This window comes from Trachypithecus francoisi, unplaced genomic scaffold, assembly GCF_009764315.1.
Source record: "Trachypithecus francoisi isolate TF-2019V2 unplaced genomic scaffold, Tfra_2.0 Lachesis_group0, whole genome shotgun sequence".
NCBI lineage: Eukaryota > Metazoa > Chordata > Mammalia > Primates > Cercopithecidae > Trachypithecus > Trachypithecus francoisi.
In genome coordinates, this window is record NW_022681453.1 from 115,754,998 (window position 1) to 115,780,251 (window position 25,254).

General features: G+C 37.3%; 2 protein-coding genes across 9 annotated transcripts in view; one reads left to right on the top strand and one right to left on the bottom strand.

Annotated features, from left to right (window-relative positions):
- MECOM (MDS1 and EVI1 complex locus) overlaps positions 1 to 25,254 on the bottom strand; it is a 616,769-nt gene that overhangs the window by 106,159 nt on the left and 485,356 nt on the right. The gene's annotated exons all lie outside the window — the stretch shown is intronic.
- Positions 4,616 to 5,223, top strand: LOC117083697 (MORN repeat-containing protein 5-like). The gene has a single exon (XM_033211658.1). It carries the CDS (start codon positions 4,669 to 4,671, stop codon positions 5,131 to 5,133), a length of 465 nt encoding a protein of 154 aa, XP_033067549.1. The 5' UTR covers positions 4,616 to 4,668; the 3' UTR covers positions 5,134 to 5,223.

The following is a 25,254-nucleotide window of genomic DNA, read 5'->3' on the forward strand; positions in this document are numbered from 1 at the left end:
TGATCCTAGAACAACATATATTTAGTACTTCAGAGCAATGAATCCATAACTTTGAGAGAAATGGCTTTATAGATCATTAAGACCTATGTTGCTTTAACAGTTAATCACATTTTCACTAATAATATGACATAAGTCCTTTACCTAAAGAGTGAAAAATGAATGACTCTTTTGCTTGCACTAAAAAGTCCTCTACTTGACCTTTACTAGGGGCAGAGGGAAATCCAGTGTAATCACTGAAAGCTTTCCCTACAGCAGTATCAATACTTTCATTCAGCCAACAGACTTCACCTTCAGTTAAGGCTCCTTGAGTCCCCAAACTAAAGGGGGAAAAAAATCCTTCGGGGCTCTGCTGTAGCTTTGAACCTAGGGTCATATGGTGATGTTTCAGTGAGCCCTGCATCTTCTGGAGAATACCTCAGATAGCTGGCCCAACAAAGACAAATATTATGGCAGCAAAAAATAAATCTGCCATTTTTAACCTTTTCAGGGAAAGTAATTCACTTATTGGCTTTGGTTAAAACGTCTTACCTTTCTTCCCCTTTTTGTTGTATCTGTGAGTAATTTCTCCAGTCACATTGTTTATAGGAAGTGAAGTTATTCGTAATCATGCCTTAAGAGTATGTACACAAACTGGACATCCTAAAAGACCACTATGTATTAAATTCCTGATTGTTTGACATAAATTCTCTCTCTCTCTTTCACTCCGACAGGAATCTTCTCATTTATTTACGAATAGGTTAAGACCTTCGCCTTGTTTCTAACCATGTTCCTAAGTACTAACATATATTAAGTAAATTTAAAGCCTCTTCTGCATAGGAAACAAATTAAATTGGTTAAACATGGAGAAAGACTAAATGTAATCCATCTCTTGTCATGTTTATGATATCTGAACTCATCTTATGTGAATGTTCCAATTTGGCTGTTGTAGCAGATGGGCTGCTTATGATAAAACATAACTACAGACGCAGAATGTGATAATATAAATCATAAAAGAGATAAATAATGAAATTCTTTTAAAATAACTCTGGTTAAATATTTAGACAGTCAATTTTTAAGCTTACTCGCAACACGAAAATAGTATTCACATATCTAGGCAAGGAAAGAAAGGTACTCAACCATAATATAAATATAATCTAAATCTAAACTTTCAGGACTCAAGGTATTTTAAAAATCTGGTTGACTTTTTAAAGTAGCAAAAAATAAAGTAGGGAGTCTTTTCCAGAGGTACTCAAAACCAGAGATGGCACTGATGACTATCTCTATAGAGCTACCCCTCATTCCGAATTCCATTTCATAATTCCAGAATTAAGCAAAGGCTCCTATTTTATGATCTATTTCACATGATAAGGGAAACTCAATGCCACTCCTGATGGACAACTTAATGTCCATGAACCTGTTATCAATGTGTATCAGTTTGTGACCTCATACTGCTTAGAGTTGCAAAACACATTTACATGAATCTGATCATCTCAAAAACCTCAACACAGGCCAGCTGGTATCCAGATGGCACAGAGGAGGAAAATAAAGTTCAGAGAAGTGGCTTGTCCAAAGTCACACATTTATACATGATAAATCCAAAATCTGAATAGACATTTTTGTCTCCTAAACAGTTGCTAATTATTAATATCTTAATCATGGTGTCTCGTCCAACTTACAAAGAAAGGTAAAGATTTTAACTCAGAGAAATTTGGAATAGATTGTGCAGTGCATAAAAGCAGCCCAGGTCTTCAGTCCACAGTTCAAAGATGGCCAGAAACAAAGGGGTAAGGGGACAAAATCAGTACAAATGACTACTTAGGCAGTTTGGGCCAATTATGTTGTATATCAGTATGTATCCACTCTTACTAGGTGACCATATCTACTCTTAAACTTTCAATATGTACAGATTAGGCAATTTTACCCATAGGAAGGCTGGCATTTGGTGCACTGTTTCAGATACCAGGAGCAGGACCAATTCCCATCTGGGATGCTGACTCCTTACCATCTCTACTGCAGATTCCTGGTAGGTAGCTGTGCTTTATGTGAAAATGAACTTGAGAGAGCTCTTAAGATACTTTTCTATTAAAAAAAGAAAGCATTGCCCTTCTCTCCACTTGTCCCCCTCCTGTCTTTCCTTCCCTGTTATTTATTGAGCTCCTACTGCATGCCAAGCTGTGCATCCATAAAGAAAGCAGCCATAGGCCGAAGCTTCATGGCACTTATCATTTGCTGGCGGGTGCAGAAGTATAAACAAGCATGTTTGGGACTATAGTAGTAAAGAAGAGCACCTGCCTGGACCAGGGTTGGGGGTGAAGGAAGACGACCAAGAGGGTATATATAAAACTTCCCAGATGAAGGCAGGCCTAATTTGAGACATAAAGGAAAAGGGGGAATAGATCAGATAAGATGGAGGAGGGTAATAAAGGTTGAAGGTAAGATGGACAAAACATGTTGGAGTGGATTTTGTTCTGTTGTTTTTGGTAGAGGGAGGAGAATGTAAGGAGAGAGTGAAGGTAGGGAGAAAGAAGTGGAAGAAAGAAAGAAGGAAGGAAAGAGGGAAGGAAAGAAGGAGGAAAGGAAGGAAGGAGAGAGAGAAAGAAGAAAGACAGAAAAAAACCCAGAAAGACAGACAGAAAGACAGAAGGAAAGAAGGAAGGAAGGAAGGAAGGAAGGAAAGAAGGGAGGGAGGGAGGGAGTGAGGAAGGGAGGGAGGGAGGAAGGGAAGGAGGGGACAAATGTCCTTGCCGTGTAGTAAACAGAGGAGAAACATAGGTAAAAACATCAAAATCTGATTTGGTGGAATTTTGTACACTGCAGATATGTGTTAGATTGTGAAGAAAAAATAGAAAAAAGAAGTATGTGTATCAGAGATACTAAACAAAGAATAGGGTGGGTGGAGTAAGCCTATAAGTACCATTTCAATGGCATTAGCCAGTTTGTGTCTCTGCTGATTCTACTTGGTCTTAGATTAGAAAAGCTTGATTGACTGGACTGTTCAGGAACCTAAACATGAAAAATACTGTGCATAGGTTTCAGGATCACAGTCAAAAGTTTATTATAGGTCTGGAATGAAGTCTCAACTTCTTCACTGAGAACTCATGCTCTAACTTTTGTTTATTTGCTTTCTTATTTATTTCTGTTCATGACTTTTTCTAAAAGTACTGAATTGGAATAACAGAGCCCATATCCTTTAGGTATAACTTTGTAAATAAACCATGTTTAGCAGTTCAAGGCAGTGATGCACAATATATCAAATGTGACATTATTCAGACGTAACTACTAATATCTTCAATGAAATATCTATGTAAGTTTTCCTCTCTGAGCAAGTTTTCTTAGCATTTCCTAAAACCTTAAATTTTTTATTGAATTTTAATGTATTTTACCTACCACGTGGACAAAATTATGGCCAATGTGCTATGTTCTATTATCCTATGATTAGCCTAGTAGAAAGTATTATCAAAGAATATGGACATTACGCATGGACATTTCTTTTTGTTTTTAAATTGCCAACTGCCAAAACAGCATTTGCCGTATTCCTTTCAATCACATAAGATTAATCAAGAGAGTTTAATTAAACATGTCCAACTCACCAGAATTAATGATGTTCACTGAACGACCAGACTGTTGTTCCAATTGGAAATACTTTCATACTTTTACAGACAGTGTGACTGTTTTGCAATTGTAGTGCAACCTGCGAAACTTGCATAAAGACCTACGCTGAATTATTGTTACCTACATAGTTACTGTAACTTGGAAGGTGATGTCATTCATTCATATGAAACATAGAAGTGATATCTTGTTGTTTATTTTTATCATTGGAGTTTGTTGAATATTTGGGTTCAGGAATACGCAAACAGGGGTAATTAATAGTTCAATAGCAACCTAGAAACTATTCTATTCCATTCAGACATTTTATCAGTGACTTGGATGATGGGGGCAGGGGTAATAGCGAAATGACATATGCCTAAGGGAGGGAGCAGACATGGGGTGCAAGTGGAAGGTCTGTAAAATAATAGAAGCTAGATATTAAATTATCTTCCTGGGTCAGAGCTATGTGACCGAATTAATTTTTAAAATTTAATAGACATGAAAATCCTGCACTTAGGTTTAAGAAATCATTTGCCTAAATACTGAGTGGACAAAGACTTGACTTAATCGTAGTTGACAGATTTTCAAATTCTATAGCAGACTGTGATATAATTACCCACAAAGCTTCTAACATCCAAGAGTATCCATAGAAATATAGTGTTCATAACAAGGAAAAAAATAGTTCTCAACTCTGTATTTGTTGAACATCTGTGAAATTCTGAGTGAGCTAATACCAGAAGACATTGTCAAATGGGCCGAGTTGATAAACGAAAAACTGAAGATTTCAATTCTCTTTATTGCTGTCTTTCAGTCATTCCTTTCTGATCTTTGGATTTTTTTCTCTAAAGCTAAAATAAATAAATTTTCCTATCCCAAATACAGAATAAGGAATTATTAGTCTAAAGAAGTTTTAGAACTATACAGGGGTCTTCAATGGTATCACATAAAAATATCTGAAAAGGAAAAGTAGATGAGAATAAGGCCTTTCAATATTTTCATGGAAAAACGTTTAAAGAAAAATGACACCCTCCAGGGTGTCACAGTGATGCCGTATCCACTGAGACTCCGGATCCTAACAGCTGGAAGCTAAAAACAGGCGCCATGGAGTACACAGGGAGCAAATATATCGGGGAATATGTAGATGGGAGGATGGAGGGCAAAGCCAAGTACATCCTCCCTACTGAAACAATATATGTTGGGGAAATGAAGGATGGTGTGTTTCATGGCGAAGGAACTCTGTACTTCCCCAGTGGGAGCCAATACGACGCCGTTTGGGAAAATGGATTGGCCATAAAGGGCACGTATACCTTTGCAGACGGGCTGCACTATGATGAGAAGAACTGGCATTACTGCGACGGCTATGATCGGAGGTTTTACACAGAGATCCTCAATGGCTTGAAGCCTGCAGGTATGGCTCAACTCACCAATATGGACCCACCTAGAAAAATCCCCAAGGGCTATTACGATTGTGGAGACGGCTTCTATAACCCTGTCACGAGGGTAATCAAGGACTACAGGAACCGCTTTGAGCACGAGTGGATCACCCGTACCTGTCGAAAGGGCTAGGACGAGATTGTGAGTCATAGGCCCGAGCTGTGAACTCTGTGGCTGCCTCCACCAGAGGTTTCCATCTGCCCTGATGGCACTGGCTGCCCTGGGGGACAGGCTGTAGTTCTAGAACCTGACTTTTAACTCAGGAATAAAGACTTTCTGCAGTCAAAAAAAAATTAAATTAAATAAAAATATTTAATTATCAAGGATAACATGGTTGAACAGCTGAAGCTCATTTTGAATTTTTGGAATGTTAATCCCCCTTTTCAAAAGTTTTGATTTTAGAAATCAAAACTCATTGTTACAGTTTAAGTTATAGCTGTATAAAACTATGGTTAGTGTTAGTTTAAGGGTTATAGTTAAGTGTTACGTGTTTAAGCCTAAATAAATAGAAATGAATATTAATTGATATTAACCTAATCCATTGGCAATTCTTTTATTAAATAATTTTCCTTTTTGTGTCTCATGTAGCACTCTGAAAATAATTAACAAAGATAACAAACTTTTCCTCCAAATATTAATACTGTAATGGCAAATGATTACAAAATCTTTAAGTAAAATTTAATGCAAATTTTATTGTATAATTACTCATATATGCTCTTCAAAGACAGTGAGAATGTAGTTTATAAAATCAGCATAAGCATGATTTGGGGAACAGTGCAATTTTCTGATAAAGGATCAACAAGGTACCTTCTATGCTATATAAAAAATCTTCAAAAATGCTTGTTTGTAAATGTCTTAATAAATAACAGCAACAATAATAATCCTAAATATAGGCAAAAACATGCCTATATGTTTTCCTCCTGAACAACATATCTCAGGAATTGTTGGGTTTACACATCTGGAAAGCCATATTTGTTTGTGTATTTCCCATGCTGACACTATCAAGAAACTAAATGCAGTTGGTTGTTACCGCTGAAATCACCAGGAGTCCTAGTGCCAGGCTGTGCCAGAATTTGCCACTCCAAGTTGTGATCAGTCTTTCAACCTCAGAATTAAATATAGCATCCGCCAAAATAATATCAGACTGAAGCTGCTTAAGTGGCTTTGACCATTAAAAACTTATATAATTACACTTACATTCTGGGTGCAAATATTGTGCTATCATTTGGGAGGGCAAATAAGCAGTCAGCCACAACCCAGAAAGACAGTAATCTACAAGAGAGATGAAGGACTATGGTAGAGATGGGACTATGGATCTGTGTCCTATCTCAGCCATATATAGCTGTATCATTCTAGCAAGTTATAGAACATAGTTCAGCCTTAGTTTCCACATCTACATAATAAGGATGGTCATACCTGCTCTATTTGCATGAACTTTTTGTGATCATCAAATAATGCAAATGAAATCACTTGCAAGAACCTTATAAAACAAATATACCTATTTTAGCTAATCCCTGATCATACTTCTGCATTGTCAGTGTTCCACTGTAATTAAAAAAGACCCTGAATACCCCAGGTTAAATGAGCCTGCTGTCCAGGTAGATCAATGCTTGGTCTAACCAGAACCGATGCCCAACAGGGTCTTTCCTTGCAGGGCCAGTGGCCGTCATATTGAGAATGCAAATCTGAAGATGGCAGTTTGTAGAATGTAACTAAAGCAAAAACCTGCAGCATAAAGTGTGTTCTTTGGATAATTTTTAGAGTTAACTGACTCTGTAGTTGCTTAAGAAACAGCATACAATTTTATAAGGGAATACAGCAAGCAATTTTATAAAGGAAAAATGTGATAATTTGTGACTAGGCTCACAATCATTTCTTGTTAGGTTGTGAGATAACTTTTATTAATACCAATTAATTCCTTGCTTAGGCCTGTGTCACTTTATAACCCTCTGCTTAAGAGAAATTAATTGTATGAATTCAGGTAAGACAAGAACTACCATAATAGATTTCACTCTTGCCTTTACTTTTCTCTGATACCCCTTAAGGTGGTCAGAGGTAAAAGCCTAAGATGCATTGTAGCCCGAGGGATGATTGAATGAAAAAAATGGGGGATGGGAATAGAACCTACTGGGATAGACCAATTTCCCACCACTGTGAGCCAGAGCAATTGATTGATGAATCCTCGCTCTGTCAAGAGGCAGCCTTCAGATTTGATCACATAAATACTCATTCAACTCAAATTCTGCTTGACAAGCCTCAGACAGCTTTGTTCTGTCACAGATATCATTGGAAGGAAATGCTCCATTAATCATCCTTAATTAACTTTACCATAGTCTGCTGAAACCAATATGTTCTCTGGCTAAACTTTGGACTTAGCCAGGATTCTATAGTTATCAAATAGAAGAGAGCTTTTCATGTTTCTTCTCTATCGTTATAAACCACAGGGATCCAATATGAATAGAGTTCACAGGAAGCCATGCCCATTGATTACATGAGATAGCTTATCAGTGTGTGCATTCTTTTCTAAAGGAAACATAATTTTAAATATGGCTGACCTGCATGAGATGGCATTTTATATCTGTATCTCACTTGATACTCAGACAGTCTATATTTCCTCCCCAATTCTCAGCTATCATATGTCCTGAGATAATTATTTTCTAAGAGGAAAGAAAAATTTTAAAACAACAACAACAGTAAAGACTTAGTTTGAGGCCGGGCGCGGTGGCTCAAGCCTGTAATCCCAGCACTTTGGGAGGCCGAGACGGGCGGATCACGAGGTCAGGAGATCGAGACCATCCTGGCTAACACGGTGAAACCCCGTCTCTACTAAAAAAATACAAAAATTAGCCGGGCGAGATGGCGGGCGCCTGTAGTCCCAGCTACTCGGGAGGCTGAGGCGAGAGAATGGCGTAAACCCGGGAGGCGGAGCTTGCAGTGAGCTGAGATCCGGCCACTGCACTCCAGCCTGGGCGACAGAGCGAGACTCCGTCTCAAAAAAAAAAAAAAAAAAAAAAAAAAAAGACTTAGTTTGAAAAATAAAGTTGCTAGAGGCACAAAATGGTTTGTATTGAATTCATAAACACACACACATACACACATGTCTCACATTGTAAAATACTTCACAATTTTCATAAAGCTTTAACATGAGGCATGTGTTTTATTTTCATCTTTGCTTAGTGCACATATTAACTACTTGTCTCACTTTGAAATTACCTACTGAGAAGCTTATTAACAAGCATCCTAATTCAGTGGTAATAAGGGCAAAACAAAAAAAAATGAGTAGTATTCAAACTTTAAATAAAAATAAAGTTCTAAATGGCTATTATTAAAAGTCAAAACATAAAAGATGCTGGCAAGGTTGCAGAGAAAAAAGAGTGCTTACACACTATTGGTGTGAATCCAAATTAGTTCAGCCATTGTGGAAAGCAGTGTGGCAATTTCTCAAAGAACTTGAAACAGAACTACCATTTGACCCAGCAACCGAATTATTGGGTATATACCAAGGGAATATAAATTGTTCTACCATAAAGACCCATGCACTTGTATTTTAATTGCAGCACTATTCACATTAGCAAAATCATGGAATCAACCTAAATGCTCATCAACAGGGGACTAGATAAAGAAATTATGGTACAGCTACACCATGGAATACTATTCAGCCATGAAAACAATAATGAGATAATGTCTTCTGCAGCCACATGGATAGAGCTAGAGGCCATTATCCTAAGAGAACTAATGCAGGAACAGAAAACCAAATACTGCATGTTTTCACTTACAAGTGGGAGCTAAACATTAAGAACTCACGGACACAAAGCAGCAAACTATAGATACTAGGACGTACTTTAGGGCGGAGAGTGGAGGAGGATGATGTTTGAAAAACTATCTATTGAGGCCGGGCGCGGTGGCTCAAGCCTGTAATCCCAGCACTTTGGGAGGCCGAGACGGGCGGATCACAAGGTCAGGAGATCGAGACCATCCTGGCTAATACGGTGAAACCCCGTCTCTACTAAAAAATACAAAAAACTAGCCGGGCGACGAGGCGGGCGCCTGTAGTCCCAGCTACTCGGGAGGCTGAGACAGGAGAACGGCGTGAACCCGGGAGGCGGAGCTTGCAGTGAGCTGAGAGCCGGCCACTGCACTCCAGCCTGGGCGGCAGAGCAAGACTCCGTCTCAAAAAAAAAAAAAAAAAGAAAAACTATCTATTGAGTACTGTGCTCGTTACCTGGGTGACAAAATAATCTGTACACCAAACCCCCATGACACACAATTTATCTATATAACAAACCTGCACATGTACTCCTGAACCTAAAAGTTAAAAATAAATAAATAAATAAAAATTTTAAAACAAAATAAAATAAAAAAGTGCAGTGTGTGTGACCTACCATAAACGAAGAAAGTCTCCAGTACATCCCAGTCTACTTTGGTTGGTGTCTGCTCATCCATAGACTCATAGGCTTCATGACTGATTTCTAGCAGCTTCTGATCTTAGCCATATTTATGTGTTATGTGTTTACATGGCAATTCATATGATAATGTTAGAGACTATTTCAAATGCTATGCCTTTAAAGCCAGAAGATCCATTTTAGAGTCACAAGAAACTTAAATTTACATCATAGAATTATCTCTTTATATTAAAAAGTGCTCTTGTGAATGACCTACAGAAGAGGAAACGGACTCAAAATCATGAGGATGTGCACCCTCATTTTACGTGTGCAAACTGAGGTTTGCGAAGTGATGAACTCAATAAAGAATAAGGGTTAAAAATTCCTGAAAATGACTGATCTCTTTATAAAATTACTGGTTTCGCTCTGCTATAGCAGACTTTGCCTTCTCCCCCTCAGAAAGAGGTAGCAACTTAATATTCTGACAGGCATTTGATTTATCGTTGATCTTTTCGTGATATTTCTTATGGGCTACATTTTTCTAATTGGAGGCAGAGGTAAAGTCTGTGGTAAAGAATATCTCTGTGTGGTTGGCAGACTTGCTAAAAACAATTACCAAATCATGTTTCTTTTGTGCAAAATGATACAAAGAACACGTTTTCATGAAACTTCTAAAACAGATTTTATTTGCTAACGTTAGAGTTTTAAAAATATGTGAATGCTGAAAACCAAAACTTGATTTTTAATATATGTAAACTACTTATGATTCTTATGACAATAAAAGATGATGTCGAGTTAGTGACCAATTCATAACAATAGACACCCTCTTTATTAAAATGGTTCAGTGTCTTATATTTACTTACTATGAAATAAGGTTTTATTTTTGAAGAAAAATTCATGTCTTAAATCAAATCCTTATATCAAACTTACACTTCGCATTGCTTTCCCCTTCCCTAGGGAAAAGAAAGAGTCAGAAATAAAAATAGGTAGAGGAAATCTTCCTTGTTAAAGTACATTTCTATTTTTAATTTCTGGTTATTATTACTGTAAATTATTCTGTGCTCTCTTTTTGTTTAACTACTTCCTTCCCTTACTTTGGTGCCTATTACTTCTTCCTTGGTTTAGGCATGAAGTTCTGATGGCAAATTCATTATTTACCTTCCCCTCATTCCATTCCAAACATCTCTTCCTTTATTTAATTTCTTCTCTTGCCACAGATTCTTTTTCCTTCGCATACCTTACCCACTGTTTATTTCTTTTTTGCTGATTCAACTTGAAATTTACTTCCTGGTTACTCTTCCCCGTAAAATGTTTAGTTCAAGTATCTATTTGCCAATTACTGTACTAGGCAGTGGGGACAGAGCACCACACGTAACAGGCCGGCACAGTGGAGGAGGTAGACATTAAACAGTGAATCCCAATAAAATGCGGTAAAAGATCAAGCAGCAGTTTAGTGTGCTATGCTAACAAATAATTGGGACATAATTTAATTTGAGAAGAGCAGTCAGGAAAATCCTTCCTGTGAAAAAACAATTAAATAGGGACCCAAGAGACAGAATAAGAGTTTTTTAGATAAAGAAGATGGAATAAGTGTGGTCTATATAATGATCCACATGGAGTTAATTTATTCATTTGTTTACTAAATATTTATTGACAGCCACTCACGTGTTCCCAGTGTCACCTCTACTGGCCATTTATTTGTCAACTTAAAACTGATATTTCGGAACATGTGGAGCATACTTATTAAACCCCAAAGAATATATCTGAAGTAGAAATTAATTTTGGAAGTAATGAAGAGCAAAATAAAGACTTATCCCACAATAAGTAGGACATGGTGTATTTAGAACCTGCTTTGAAGTTAATTCTGCTCTTTCTCTTCCGTCTCCACCCCAGCAGAGCTGAGTAGATTTCCTGATGATAGAGGCCCTGTTTGTTCACAGTGAACTGAAGATTGGCAGAAAAGGAAAAATGATGGAGAAAAATGGAAGAGGAACATGTTAACTTCTTTTCTTCTGTTTTCTTTCTTTTCTTTTCTGGAAACAAGTTATCACCCTGTCACCCAGGCTGGAGTGCCATGATGCAGTCATGGCTCACTGCAACCTCAAACTCCTGGCCTCAAGTGATCCTCCTGCCTAAGCCTCCCAAAGGGCTGTGATTACAGGTGTGAGACACCACACCTTTTTTCTTTCTGGTTTCAAAGCATTATAATGCAATTTAGGGACACCTCCCTAAAAAACTGTGAGTTACACATGCACAACACCATAACTACACCCATTTCTGGGTCTTATTGAAACCTGAAAGGAGAATGATCAATAAAACTCTTAAAACAATCCCAAGAAGATCTTGCCAAATTGTACTAAAAGGATTAGATTAGTTGAGACCATAGTTTCATCCTAGCATTACTCTGTCATCCCATGAAACATACACTGTATATTTATATGTTTTCAAAGGTTAGCTGTGAGCCATGGAAAATGTATACTTTAAATATCTGAGTATATCTGTATATCTAAATATCTGAGCGAAAGTTGGTGGAAAGTCATCCATTTAAGAAGCATACAACTCTGCTTATGTTTTTAAAGATATTTAATATCTGGATATAGTAAAATGTTGTGTTCTGTTTTAGGCAATGCAAAGAGTTAAGTAGATTCACATGAATGGAGTGGGAGCTGAGGGAGGACAATGAATGTCCTTCCTCATTTCAAAGGTCAAAGACAGCATTAATTATTTTTAACTAATGTCTTATTTAACCACATGCAAACTTAAATCAGTTTGGGTCTAACCAATTCAAAGCTATTCTTTGGTTCCCTGCTCTGCTGCAATAATTGACTATGTTAGACTTTGCAGAGGTCAAAAGAATGGACTTGGTTCATATTCTTTCAGCTAATAGCACAGTTCTTAAATCAAAATTTGAGAATTGATCTTTCAAAGTCACTTTCCTCTCTACATTCATGTGTAATTTCAAATTATATGATAGATGTATCCAAACTCACTTTTTATTTAATTACTTTTTAATAACAGAAGACACAGTGGGAGGGTTTTTAACAAGATCTAGGTTTGTCTAAAAAAAATTCAAAAGGGAATTAAGAAAACCATGGGAAACTTGTCATTTAGCAGAGTTCTAATGAATGCAAGTGGATGTGGGCAATCTGAAGGAAAAAATTTAGGCAGACATAATGCCAAGCAACAGAAGATGAAAACGATCTTAGTTTGGAGTCTAGGCAAAATGTAGAGGAAAGTCAAGCCAGATACTTTGGCAATTAGGTCTTAGAGGACTCTAAACATTATACTAAAGATCAAAACTTTTGCTTTAGAATAAGGTCTTCCCGCCGGGCGCGGTGGCTCAAGCCTGTAATCCCAGCACTTTGGGAGGCCGAGACGGGCAGATCACGAGGTCAGGAGATCGAGACCATCCTGGCTAACACGGTGAAACCCCGTCTCTACTAAAAATACAAAAAAAAACTAGCCGGGCGAGGTGGCGGCGCCTGTAGTCCCAGCTACTCAGGAGGCTGAGGCAGGAGAATGGCAAGAACCCAGGAGGCGGAGCTTGCAGTGAGCTGAGATCTGGCCACTGGACTCCAGCCTGGGTGACAGAGCGAGACTCCGTCTCAAAAAAAGAAAAAAAAAAGAATAAGGTCTTCCCTAGACAGCTTACACTATCTGCCCAGGACTGAGCTTCTCTGCCCAGGCCTGGAGACCATGGCTTCATCCTAGCATTGTTCTGTCCTCCCTCTACAGGCAAGACCTCCCTACTCCTGATGTGCCAGACTTGTTGCTGACCATCATTTAAATCATATATGTGATAACTCTTCATCCCCAAAGACTTCCCTGACTAATCAGTGGTCAGATGGTGACTACTTCTTAAGACTCCCTTATCTAACCTTATAACTCCCACAAGCTCTCTTACTCTCATCACTCTGCAATATACATTTACCCTTGACCCATAGATAGTGAGGTCTTTATTGAATATGTACATCTGCTCAATGTTTATTCAGTTGCATGTACATCTTTCAAGTGTGTCCTATGACAATTTTATTTCTTGCACCTTAAATGACAGAGAACATGCTTACTTAATGCACTTTGCATTATGCCTAGCACATCACAAATTGTTGACAATATTCAATAAGTGCATTTGATTGTGACATATTCAACTACAATTTTAGAAAGGATGTGTGTGTGTGTGTGTGTGTGTGTGTGTAGTAAAAATAACATTCAGAAAGAGATAATCTATTCTAGAATGAAATTCAATCTTTTATTTAGCTGTCTGGAAATTGTGTCCCAATACCACATTAACAGAGCCAAAATGAAATTTAAAATTATGGTTATACTATTATTCATGCTATGTAGAGTCAGGTTTTTTGTCTGAATTAAATGGCTCCTTTTCACTAGCTAATTAGAAACCACTTCCCATACCCTCAAGCTAGAGTAATAGATACCTGACCCATTTTAAAAAGGAACAGGATTCCAATCAAGGTGTCTATAAAGTTTAGAGATGGGTTCAAAGCCTAGTTATACATTTCCATAGTAAATATATTTTTGGTGGATTTTTCACCAATCATTCAATGTATAAATCATGTTGACTATATTTAACCCGGGATAAAGTCCACTTTTTCCTGAGTCATAATGCCAACTTGGCTAAATGATCATACATTTCCAATCATGCTTAAATAAACATAAAATGTATGTATGGGATGAGAAGGACATTTCATAGATAATTTTTCTGCTTCAGTATCAGGCACATTCATATTTTTCTCCTAAATCTGAAACCAAATGTTTGGCTTCCTAATATTTTTCCTGCCTACTGGATTTTTCTTTCCTTCTTCTATGTGGTCACTCACAGCCTGGCCTTTGTGTATTCTCCCAAGAAAGAATTGTTTATTTATATTAGCAGTCCTTTCAGGGGCTCCCTGTAGACTCTGTTTCCAATGGCATGTGGAGTTACTAAGCTTTTATTGTTGACAAGTGGTAGGTGGGATCCAAGCTTTTGTGGTTAAATTGTTTATTGATAATTACCTGTTAATTACCCTGCTGCCTGACTCCTGTAATTTACTATAATCATTACTTTCCTTTTTCTTGAAAATCATGTGCTCAAAAAAACAAAAAGTGAAGACAAAAAATATACTTCTTACCACCTTTTTAAAAAATGGTTGGTTTTTTAATTAAAACCATTTAAGAGTCAGAGTATTTCCTCATCATATAACATTTGGATTTAGAAAAGCAAACCAGTGTTATTAACGTAATTATAACTGTGCCAAGTAATTGATTTAAACTGGTGAATATAATTTTGGGTGGCAATCACCAAATTAGGTGTCACAGAGTATTCTGGAGTCATTAGTATTTTACTTTACTGCAGAACGTTTTCCTTCCTAGAGTTGGCCAGAATTCTGTACAAAATCAAAGCCTTGAAACGAAATAGACTAAATTCTATATTATTTGTTAAGGTTTGAAGCTTTTTACATTAAGATTCCAGCATCTAAAGTTTTAATCCAATGTAGTGACATAATACTCTGTATCCCTGAGATAATGTAAAGAGAGGCCTTTACATTTTTAATATAGTTATTATATTTATGGTACAGTTCCACCTAACCAGACACAGTGTAAGAGTACATCAATGTCCAGGAAGTATACAACTGGCTGCTTCAGTTTCCACACTTCTCAAGAAATTCCACCCAACTCTTGCTCCCAAAAGTTATTTCAGTACTAAAAGCATCTGGTAAAATACCTTGCCATTAACAAAAAAAAAAAAAAATAGAGTTAACAATTAAGTCCAACTTTCTGGGAATTAAAATTAGCTCACCAAGCAAGCAGATGGATTTATTAGGTGTATATTCTTGAAACATAATATACAAGGGACTGCAAAGAATGATCAAATAAAGTTCTAAAATAGTAAACCAAAAAAGCCCTGGAATCAACATAGCCATCATCCTGCCATTTCTCACCAACTTCCTCTCATTTCTCACCTTTGGACTATTTTAGTAGGCATTTTCATGGTATATTGAGGATAAGCATGGTCAAGGTGACCCTATGAACTTTGTTGGAGCCATTGATTAAAACTAGAATTTAGAACTGTCCGTGGTTTACACTGCCCACTTCACCTTGACAGGAAGCAACATGGAGATTAATAGCAAGAATCCTTGATGTGCATTTTGCCAATTGATCTACACACATCTTCTGTGGGACTCCCTAGGCTAAATGCAGCCCCTTTAAAAACATTATTTTAATACCACAGTGGAAAGAACGTGGTATTTAACGTTCAAATAGCTGGAGTGGAGTCTCAGTTTGACACTTACTAGATGAGTAAACATAGACATATCACTTTACTTCTCTGAACTTCCTTTCATCATTTAAAAAATTGAGATAAAAATAAAAATATTGATCCAATTAATTTGCTGAAGTTCTTATAATAATATCAATGAGGTGGTGATATAATAATGCACATGAACACACTTTATAAACTAAAACACACTGTATGATTATAATAATCATTAATCATGAAAATAATAAACACCCCTTTAAATAATCATTAAAAGAAATGTGCTGGACATAGAGAATAAATAGGTCAAGCCTATTTAAATATCTAAGTAAGATTGTCAATGCACACACATTATAGCATTTCAAGAAATATTTTTCTTAGAGAGAGATTAAAGTCAGGAGAAGAAATGGAACGGCTTCAGTTGCTGTCATTGCATTCTTAGTATTTTACTTGGGAGAATGAGCCTTGTCAAATGGAAAGACTGAAATGAATAAATTTCTCAGCTGCTTAGCAGGTATGTTTCCCAGTATAAGCTAAACATTTCAACCAACCTCGTTTCCATGTGAATATTTGCACTTCTGAATAGATGATGGGAATGTTAAGAAGAATGGGTTGATCTTGGCTTTGGAATTATATGGCTTAGGTGTAAATTTATTCTTAATCTTCAATTATTATGTTTTAACATTTCTAGCTGAAATTTGGTTGAGCTATCAAATTGTTCAAAGACCAGTTCATGCCACAGCCCAGGGAACCACTACTGGGAGAAGGTGGAAACCCTAAACCACAACCAAATCCATCCATAGGGTTTTACCCATGAAGGTTACCACAACATACTTAACATTGTTACAGACAAATTGCTGCCATTACCAAGCCAAACAATTCTGTCTTTATGTTTTTAAATAGTTTGGGTAACTCTTTAGAAACCTTACAGCTGGAAAGGAACTGCATCTTGATGGAGCTACATTTATAGAATTTGTTCTATGTCCCTTTTTCATTTGTTTCCTGATTTAGACAATAGCTCCAATTTCCAGCTGCACATCAGTTACTCACAAGCCTGGTCTGAGTCTGTGATTCAGCCAAGCTCTGCACAATTGTCCCACAGCTCCCAATAGTTTATCATCATTGTTTTGTATAATTGGAAACAGAATTATTTATATGCCCCTGCTTACTCTGCAGGCAAATTTACAAGGCAACTGTCTCTCTTAATCTATAGTAGACCTAATGTAAACAGTGATGCAAAAGAGTATTCAGATTTATTGTAGGACTTCCTTAAAGATCAATATTTAAAATGAATACATATTGTGCTAATTTAAACATGCAACATATCACAGAGCTATTTACACAAGAAATTTACAATGGCCTAAGACATTTTTATACTCTATTCCTACTTCCTAGGAATATCTTTTATCAAATGGAAAGAAAAAAAAAGAGTTACAAGTTCAATGTTAATTAGCCTTATTTATAAACTCTCATCTAAATCTGTAATCTCAACAGACAATATATTAAGCTACCAAATGAGGAATTAAAGTTTCACTGAGTGTGACCCAAATAGGAAAACAAAGCTGACTGCATCCTCTGCAGTACAAGATGTACAGTTCAGGGTAGACAACAGCGTGGGACTCTGCAAAACCAAGGCTCAACTTGCTGATCTTAGAGCAGTTATTTCAGTTTTCCTCTGCAGTCCCTGGATGATATGGGTTTAAATCACTCCCTGTCTTTGTTTAGACCTCATCTTGGAGGCTTAAAATAGTATCTCGTTGACAAGAATCTGAGGTCTTTCAGATCTAATATCACATCAAGCTGCTAGGCTAAGACCTTACACGCCAAGTCTCAGCCTACAATGAATTTTTATAAGTGAGTTATAAACCCCTCAAAAACAGGGTTTATAATGGAAACGTTGACAGACTCTTAACTATAGAGTTTCTAGTGGGTTCCTGTTTAATATACTGTATTTCTTCCCCTTGAAGATATTAATTTACTTTTTGAAATGTTCATTGCTAAGATTAAGCATAGGTTCTTGAAACGTGTTCATAGGCAATTTATGCATGAGTAGAAATGTACTCTTCTCCAGATGTACAGAATACTAATTTGAAAATGATTTATAGGCCACACCATACTGTACATTCCATTCCCTTCTGAAAAGTTAAGACAAGGTTTTCCTTTGACGTAACACCAGGATCCCCTATATATTGTAAATACAGTGTGCTAGCCAGAGTTATTTAAATTCTTGAGATGTCAACTCTAGGATGGGTCAGAATAGAAAGAGTAAGCTGCCAGGACCAAGGGTATCAGGGGTAATTTAAAAATGGGAGGGTTCAGAAAGAGGAAGATTGACATACGCACACATTCAAATAGAAGCTTCTCATCTTAAGGGAGTATTTTCATGTTTTGGCCAAATTAGATCTCTTAGAATTTTAGAGTGTTAGAATTGAATGAATTTTAGAAATCATTTAATTCAGATATTGCAAACTGGTGTCCTGGGGGCCAAATTAAGCCCCACAATATCAATAATAATCACATGAACAAAAAGTTGGGATTAGATGCCAATAATAATAATTGAAAATTTTCTCCCCAAAAAGGAAATTTCTACTTCTCTTTAAAAATGGAAAGACTTGGTAACACTTAACTTGCATCTTCCCATAGAAACAACCGGCTGGGGCTGAGCAGGCCCCTTTAGAACAGGAGTGAGTCCCCTGCTTGCCAATGTCCACTCTTCCTGTTTCAAACTTTCATGTCACCATCCTCGCTCTTGATGTTGTCATGTTTGTGAATCTCATCCAGAGAATATTTTGTCCAGGAATCCAAGCCTTTCTGTGGCAGGACTGGGATGAAAGTAAGGTCAAATCTTACACATTTTCCTCATTGCACTATCAGCACATTATACTTTCCTTGGCTAATTCCCTTTTGCAGGAAAAATGATCCTAGTGAAAAATAAGTTGAAAGATCTAAAAATCACAGTCACTGGCAATTATGACTTCAGTGACTCTTCTGAGATATAATGGAACTCTTGATCATCCCAAAAGATATAGTGTTTTAATGCTTGCAAAAAATTGTTGCATCAAAATACTGGACCTCAAACTTTGGCTCCACTTAAAAATCACCTGCAGAGTGTTTAAAAATTATGGCCAGGCATAGTGGCTCATGCCTGTAATCCCAGCACTTTGGGAGGCTGAGGCGGGCGGATTGCCTGAAGTCTGGAGTTCCAGACCAGCCTGGCTAACATGGTGAAACCCTGTCTCTACTAAAAAGTACAAAAAGTAGCCAGGCATGGTGGCAGTTGCCTATAATCCCAGCTACTCAGGAGGCTGAAGCAGGAGAATCGCTTGAACCCAGGAGGCGGAGGTTGCAGTGAGCCGAGATTGCACCACTGCATTCCAGCATGGGTGACAAGAATGAGACTCCCTCTCAAAAAAAAAAAAAAAAAATTAAACCCAGGTCCCACCCCAGATTTATTAAATCAAAATTTCTAAGTGTGTAGCCCAGGCATGATACTTAAAAAACAAATCCCAAGATGATTCTAGTGAATATCCAGAGTTAACAAACACTGGCTCAGAGATAATTTATGATTTTATTATATTTGAATGAAAACATTAAACAGATTTTAAGTATAAAAATCATGTTTAATAAAAAATGACTTTAAAAGCAGTTTGAAACTACTTCTAGTAAACAAAACGATGATATAGCATAAAGAACAAAAACATCTTGAGGCATGGTGACCTCTTTCCTAAACAAAGGCATTATAAGATTATTCATAGCTAATCATTTCATGGTAATGTGCTTTCATCATTGAGGAAGAAAGGTGTTCCTAAAATAGCTGAGAAATAAACAGTCTGGAGAAGCAGCAGGGAAGGTGCAGTATCTCTGAAGGATGACACAAGATGGATAGGCGTTCCAGGTTAAGAATAGTTCTCAACGTTTCCTGGAAAGGAATTCCATATCCTCAGGAAGAAGCGACTATCTCAGAATATCCCATCTGGATACACATTGGGCGGAAGTCACATTTACAGTAAGAGTTGAGGGTAAGCAGAGTATAAGCTATAATTAATATCTGGTAAAATCAGAAGAGCAGCAATCACTGATATAGGAAACTATTTTTAACAATATAGATAAAAGAAAAGATCATCTAAAATTTTACCGGGTTGCAAGGTCTTTTACTTGCTTTCAGAATCCTGGTGGTACAGGTTTAAAGACCTAATTTTCTTAAACCCTGAAAAAACTACATATAAGTACATATGAGTACAAATGTGAGAAAGAGTGTGTTTTACTGCCGGGCGCGGTGGCTCAAGCCTGTAATCCCAGCACTTTGGGAGGCCGAGACGGGCGGATCACGAGGTCAGGAGATCGAGACCATCCTGGCTAACACCGTGAAACCCCGTCTCTACTAAAAAATACAAAAAACTAGCCGGGCGAGGTGGCGGGCGCCTATAGTCCCAGCTACTCGGGAGGCTGAGGCAGGAGAATGGCGTAAACCCCGGAGGCGGAGCTTGCAGCGAGCTGAGATCCGGCCACTGCACTTCAGCCTGGGCGATAGAGCGAGACTCCGTCTCAAAAAAAAAAAAAAAAGAGTGTGTTTTACTTATGGAGATGAAGAGCAATAGATTTCTTTTTTTTTTTTTTTTTTATTATACTTTAAGTTCTAGGGTACATGTGCATAACGTTTATATCATGTATAACTCCCCAATGCAATCCCTCCCTCCTCCCCCCTCCCCATGATAGGCCCCAGTGTGTGATGTTCCCCTTCCCGAGTCCAAGTGATCTCATTGTTCAGTTCCCACCTATGAGTGAGAACATGCGGTGTTTGGTTTTCTCTTCTTGTGATAGTTTGCAAAGAAAAGAAGAATGCTTCCTAGTGCAGGTATTGGTGGTTTTTCCTGATATTCCGTTTCAAAGGCTCAAAAATCACAAATGATATAAAAATTTTAGGTAATGCCTCATGTCTTCTGTTAGGCTCCATCAAATGTCGCCTTTTTGTTCAAAAGGATAGTTTAGAATTTAGAGATGATTTTAACCAATATTGGCAGTCCCTTAGAAATTTAGAAGCAACTCTTGTTCCCCCACCACCTGCTGACCATGCTCACAATGTGAATGAAAACAGAAATAACATACAAAATTTCAACTTTCACACTTGAGCCTGTATAACAAGTCAGGCACTGTTCTGAAAACTTAACTTATGTTATCTTTAACCCCTATAACAAGATAGAAAAGTAATTATTGCTTTACCTCTTTACAGATAAGAAAATTAAAACTCAGTGAGAGGAAGGAATTTGCCTACTGTCACACAGCTGGCAATAAGTCTGAGATTCGTGTCTAAATCTATTTCAAAGCTCTTGACCTTTCTATTATAACATAGTCTTAGTCTTCTAGTCAGCTATATATATATATATATATTTATATATAGCTCGGTGTGTATGTGTGCATGTATACACATTACTATAGATATCCCAAACTAGTGATTGCAGCACTTAGGACATATTTAGGCATATTTTATTTAAATTATCTTATATGTTAAAGTAAGGATCAAAATAGCTGTGTCCACTAACAAGGGATGTGAAGGACCTCTTCAAGGAGAACTACAAACTACTGGTCAGGAAATAAGAGAGGACACAAACAAATAGAAAAACATTCCATCCTCATGGACAGGAAGAATCAATATCGTGAAAATGGCCATACTGCCCAAAGTAATTTATAAATTCCATGCTATTCCCATCAAACTACATTGACATACTTCACAGAATTAGAAAAAACTACTTTAAATTTCATTTGGAACCAAAAAAGAGCCTATATAGCCAAGACAATGCTAAGCAAGAAGAACAAAGCTGGAGTTGTCACATTACCTGACTTCAAACTATACTACAAGGCTACAATAACCAAAACAGCATGGTACTGGTACCAAAACAGACATATAGAACAATGGAACAGAACAGAGACCTCAGAAATAACACTACATATCTATAACCATCTGATCTTCAGCAAACCTGACAAAAACCAGCAATGGGAAAAGGATTCCCTATTTAATAAATGGTGCTGGAAAATCTGGCTAGCCATATGCAGAAAACTGAAACTGGACCCATTCCTTTCACCTTATTTTGAATTACACAAAAATTAACTAAAGATGGATTAAAGACTTAAATGTAAAACCCCAAACCATAAAAACCCTAGAAGAAAACCTAGGCAATACCATTCAAGACATAGGCATGGGCAAAGACTTCATGATGAAAACACCAAAAGCAATTGCCAAAAAAAAAAAAAAAAAAACAAACCAAAATTGACAAATGGAATCTAATTAAACTAAAGAGCTTCTGCATAGCAAAAGAAACTGTCATCAGCATGAACAAGCAACGTACAGAATGGGAGAAAAATTTTGCAATCTACCCATCTAACATAGGTCTAATATCCAGAATCTACAAGGAACTTAAACAAATTTGCGAGAAGAAAAACAAACAACCCCATCAAACAGTGGACAAAGGATATGAACAGACAACTCAAAATAAGACATTTATGTGGCCAACAAACATATGAAAGAAAGCTCGACATCACTGATCATTAGAGAAATGCAAATCAAAACCACAATGAGATACTACTGTCTCCCACCAATGAGAATGGTGATTATTAAAAAGTCGAGAAACAATAGATGCTGGCAAGGCTGTGGGAAAATAGGACTGCTTTTACACTGTTGGTGGGAGTGTAAATTAGCGTAATCATCATGGAAGACAGTGTGGCGATTCCTCAAGTATCTAGAACCAGAAATAGCATTTGACCCAGCAATCCTATTACTGGTTATATACCCAAAGGAATATAAATCATTCTGCTATAAAGAGATATGCACACGTATGTTTATTGCAGCATTATTTACAATAGCAAAGTCATGGAACCAATCCAAATGCTCATCAATGATAGACACAATAAAGAAAATGTGGTACATATACACCATGGAAAGCTATGCAGCCGTAAAAAGGAATGAGATCATGTCCTTTGCAGGGACATGGATGAAGCTGGAAGCCATCATCCTCAACAAACTAACACACAGGAACAGAAAGCTAAACACCACATGTTCTCACTCATAAGTGGGACACAGGGAGGGGAATAACACATACTAGGGCCAGTCGGGAGTGGGGGTGAGGGGAGGGAGAGCATTAGGCCAAATAAGCTAATGTATGTGAGGCTTAAAATCCAGATGACAGGTTGATAGGTGCAGCCAACCACCATGGCACATGTATACCTATGTAACAAACCTACACATTCTGCACTTGTATCCCAGAATTTAAAGAAAAATAAAAACAAACAAATAAAAACAAAAAATAAAAATAGCTGTATCAAGAAACATGTTTCTGAAGACAGGGTGACATTATTGGTATCTACTCTGTGAGAAAGAGCTATCTAATATGCAATAGACATTAGTAATTGAGTGACATTCTGACAGACATGAAACAGTAAATGAAGGGCTCTCAACATAATCAAGATCTTACAAAAGTGATAAAAAATGACTTAGGGCAAAAGAAGCTAATCAGAGGAAATAGTGATCTCATTCTTTCTCTCTTTCCCTCTCTCTTTCTCCCTATCAGTTTTACTGAGATATAATTCATTCACATTAAGTAGGCTGATAACATTGACAAATGGATACAGCCATGTAACCACAGCCCTAATTGAGATAGCAGTTCCACCTCCCCACAGAGCTCCTTCATGCCCCCTTTCAGTCAGTTTCCCCTTTTCCACCCCAACCCTAAATAATTATTGATTCTTATAGATTAGTTTTCCTCTGTTAATCAGTATAGATTAGTTTCCCTGTCCTAGAATTTCATATAAATAAAATTAGAGAGCCTGAATTCTTTGTGTACAGTTTCTTTCCCTCAGCACAGAGTCTAAGAGATTTGCCCATTGAGTAGCAGATATCAGTAGTTCAGTCTTGTTTATTCTAGTATATGAAAATATCAAAGGGATTTATTCATTCAACTATTAATGGATATTTGTGCAGTTTCAGTTTCCTGATTTTATGATATGATTAAAAGTATGTCAAACATGTGTGTACAAGTCTTTTTGTAGAACTATTTTTTTCATTGCCATTGGATAACTATTTAAGAGTGACTTGCTGGAGTATACAGTAAGAAACTTTTAAACTATTTCCCAACATGGCCATACCATTTTACATTCCTACCAGCAATGTGTGAGATCTCTCTCTCTTTTGAGACTTTTCTACTCATGGGGCTTGGGAAATATACCTTGAGGCCTTGGACATGATCTCAATGATGAGATTGATTAGCAAAAAACAAAAAGAAAAAGTCAACAAACAAACAAAAACACCCTGCTACATATCCACCATTTCAATTATTTGGATGGTATATCTGCTTGTCTTCTGCTGTAGTGCTCACTCCATGACACAGAAGTTAGTGGTCTCCTCATTCTTCTGTGGTCTTGTCAAATTGACCATCAATGGTCTCTGATTCTATCTTCTTCAGTGATATTATGTGCCATTGACCACTACTTCTTTCTTTAAATATGCTCTTTCACAGATTTGCATGGCACAAACTTTCTAATTTGCTTCCTATTTCACAGAGAGTTTCTACTCCATCTCCTTTACTAGTTCTTTCTCTCAGGGTTGTAGTTTCTGAGGGTTTCACTTTAGGCCATTTTGCCTTCTCTCTGCACTGTCTTATTGAGATGTTTCATCCAGTTCCAGGACTTTAAAGATCATTTGTGTTCATGGCTCTCAAATTTATATCCTCAGTCTTGACCTCACTTTTGAGTTCCAGACCTTTGTATCCAGTTGCCTACTTGACATCTAAATCTGTTTAATAGCTATCTCAAATTTAGTTTCCTCGGTACAGAACTCTTGAAGTACTCTCCTCCCTACACACTCCTCACCAATACACTCTTTTCTCAGTTGCCTCTATCCCCAAAATGGCTCCACCTGCCATCCGTTTTCCCATGCCAAACATCTGAGTGTTATTCTTGATTTTTTCATTTTCTCTATCTGCATTCAATCCATCAGAAAGCTTTCAGGGGATTCTTTCTACTCTCATGGGACTTGAGAAATATACCTTGGGGCCTTGGACATGATCTCAATGGTAAGATTGATTAGAATGTATCTAGGAACTATCCACATTTTTTTGTCTCGCTTCTTCCACTATACTCCTCAAAATGATCACTTAATGCAGCAGCATCTCCACGAATACCCCACAACTGCTTCTCTCACAACAGCCAGAGTGATCATCAGACAACATAAATCAGATCATGCCATCCCCTGTTAAAATGCTCTGATGGCTTTCTACTACATGCAAAATAAAACCCAGACGCTTTATACCATGACCTGAATAGCTCTACCATACTCCCATGACTGCAGGACAGAGGCTTTAATCAGCTGTCATGTCAACAAATAAAAGGGAGAAGGAAAAAAAAAAAAAGAAAGAAAAGCTAAACTGCGTGTAAGGGGAGGAAATTTAACAAATGACTATTGGCACTGTCTTTTAAAACAATGTGAAGACATAACAGGCAACACAGGCAGCAACTCAGGCAACAAAAGTACACTGCTACCTCCACTTTGTCACCTCTCCACTACCAGTTCCAGTCCTCACCTAGCCTAGTAATCTAATTGTTCTTACTATGCTCCTGGCCTTCCTTATGTTA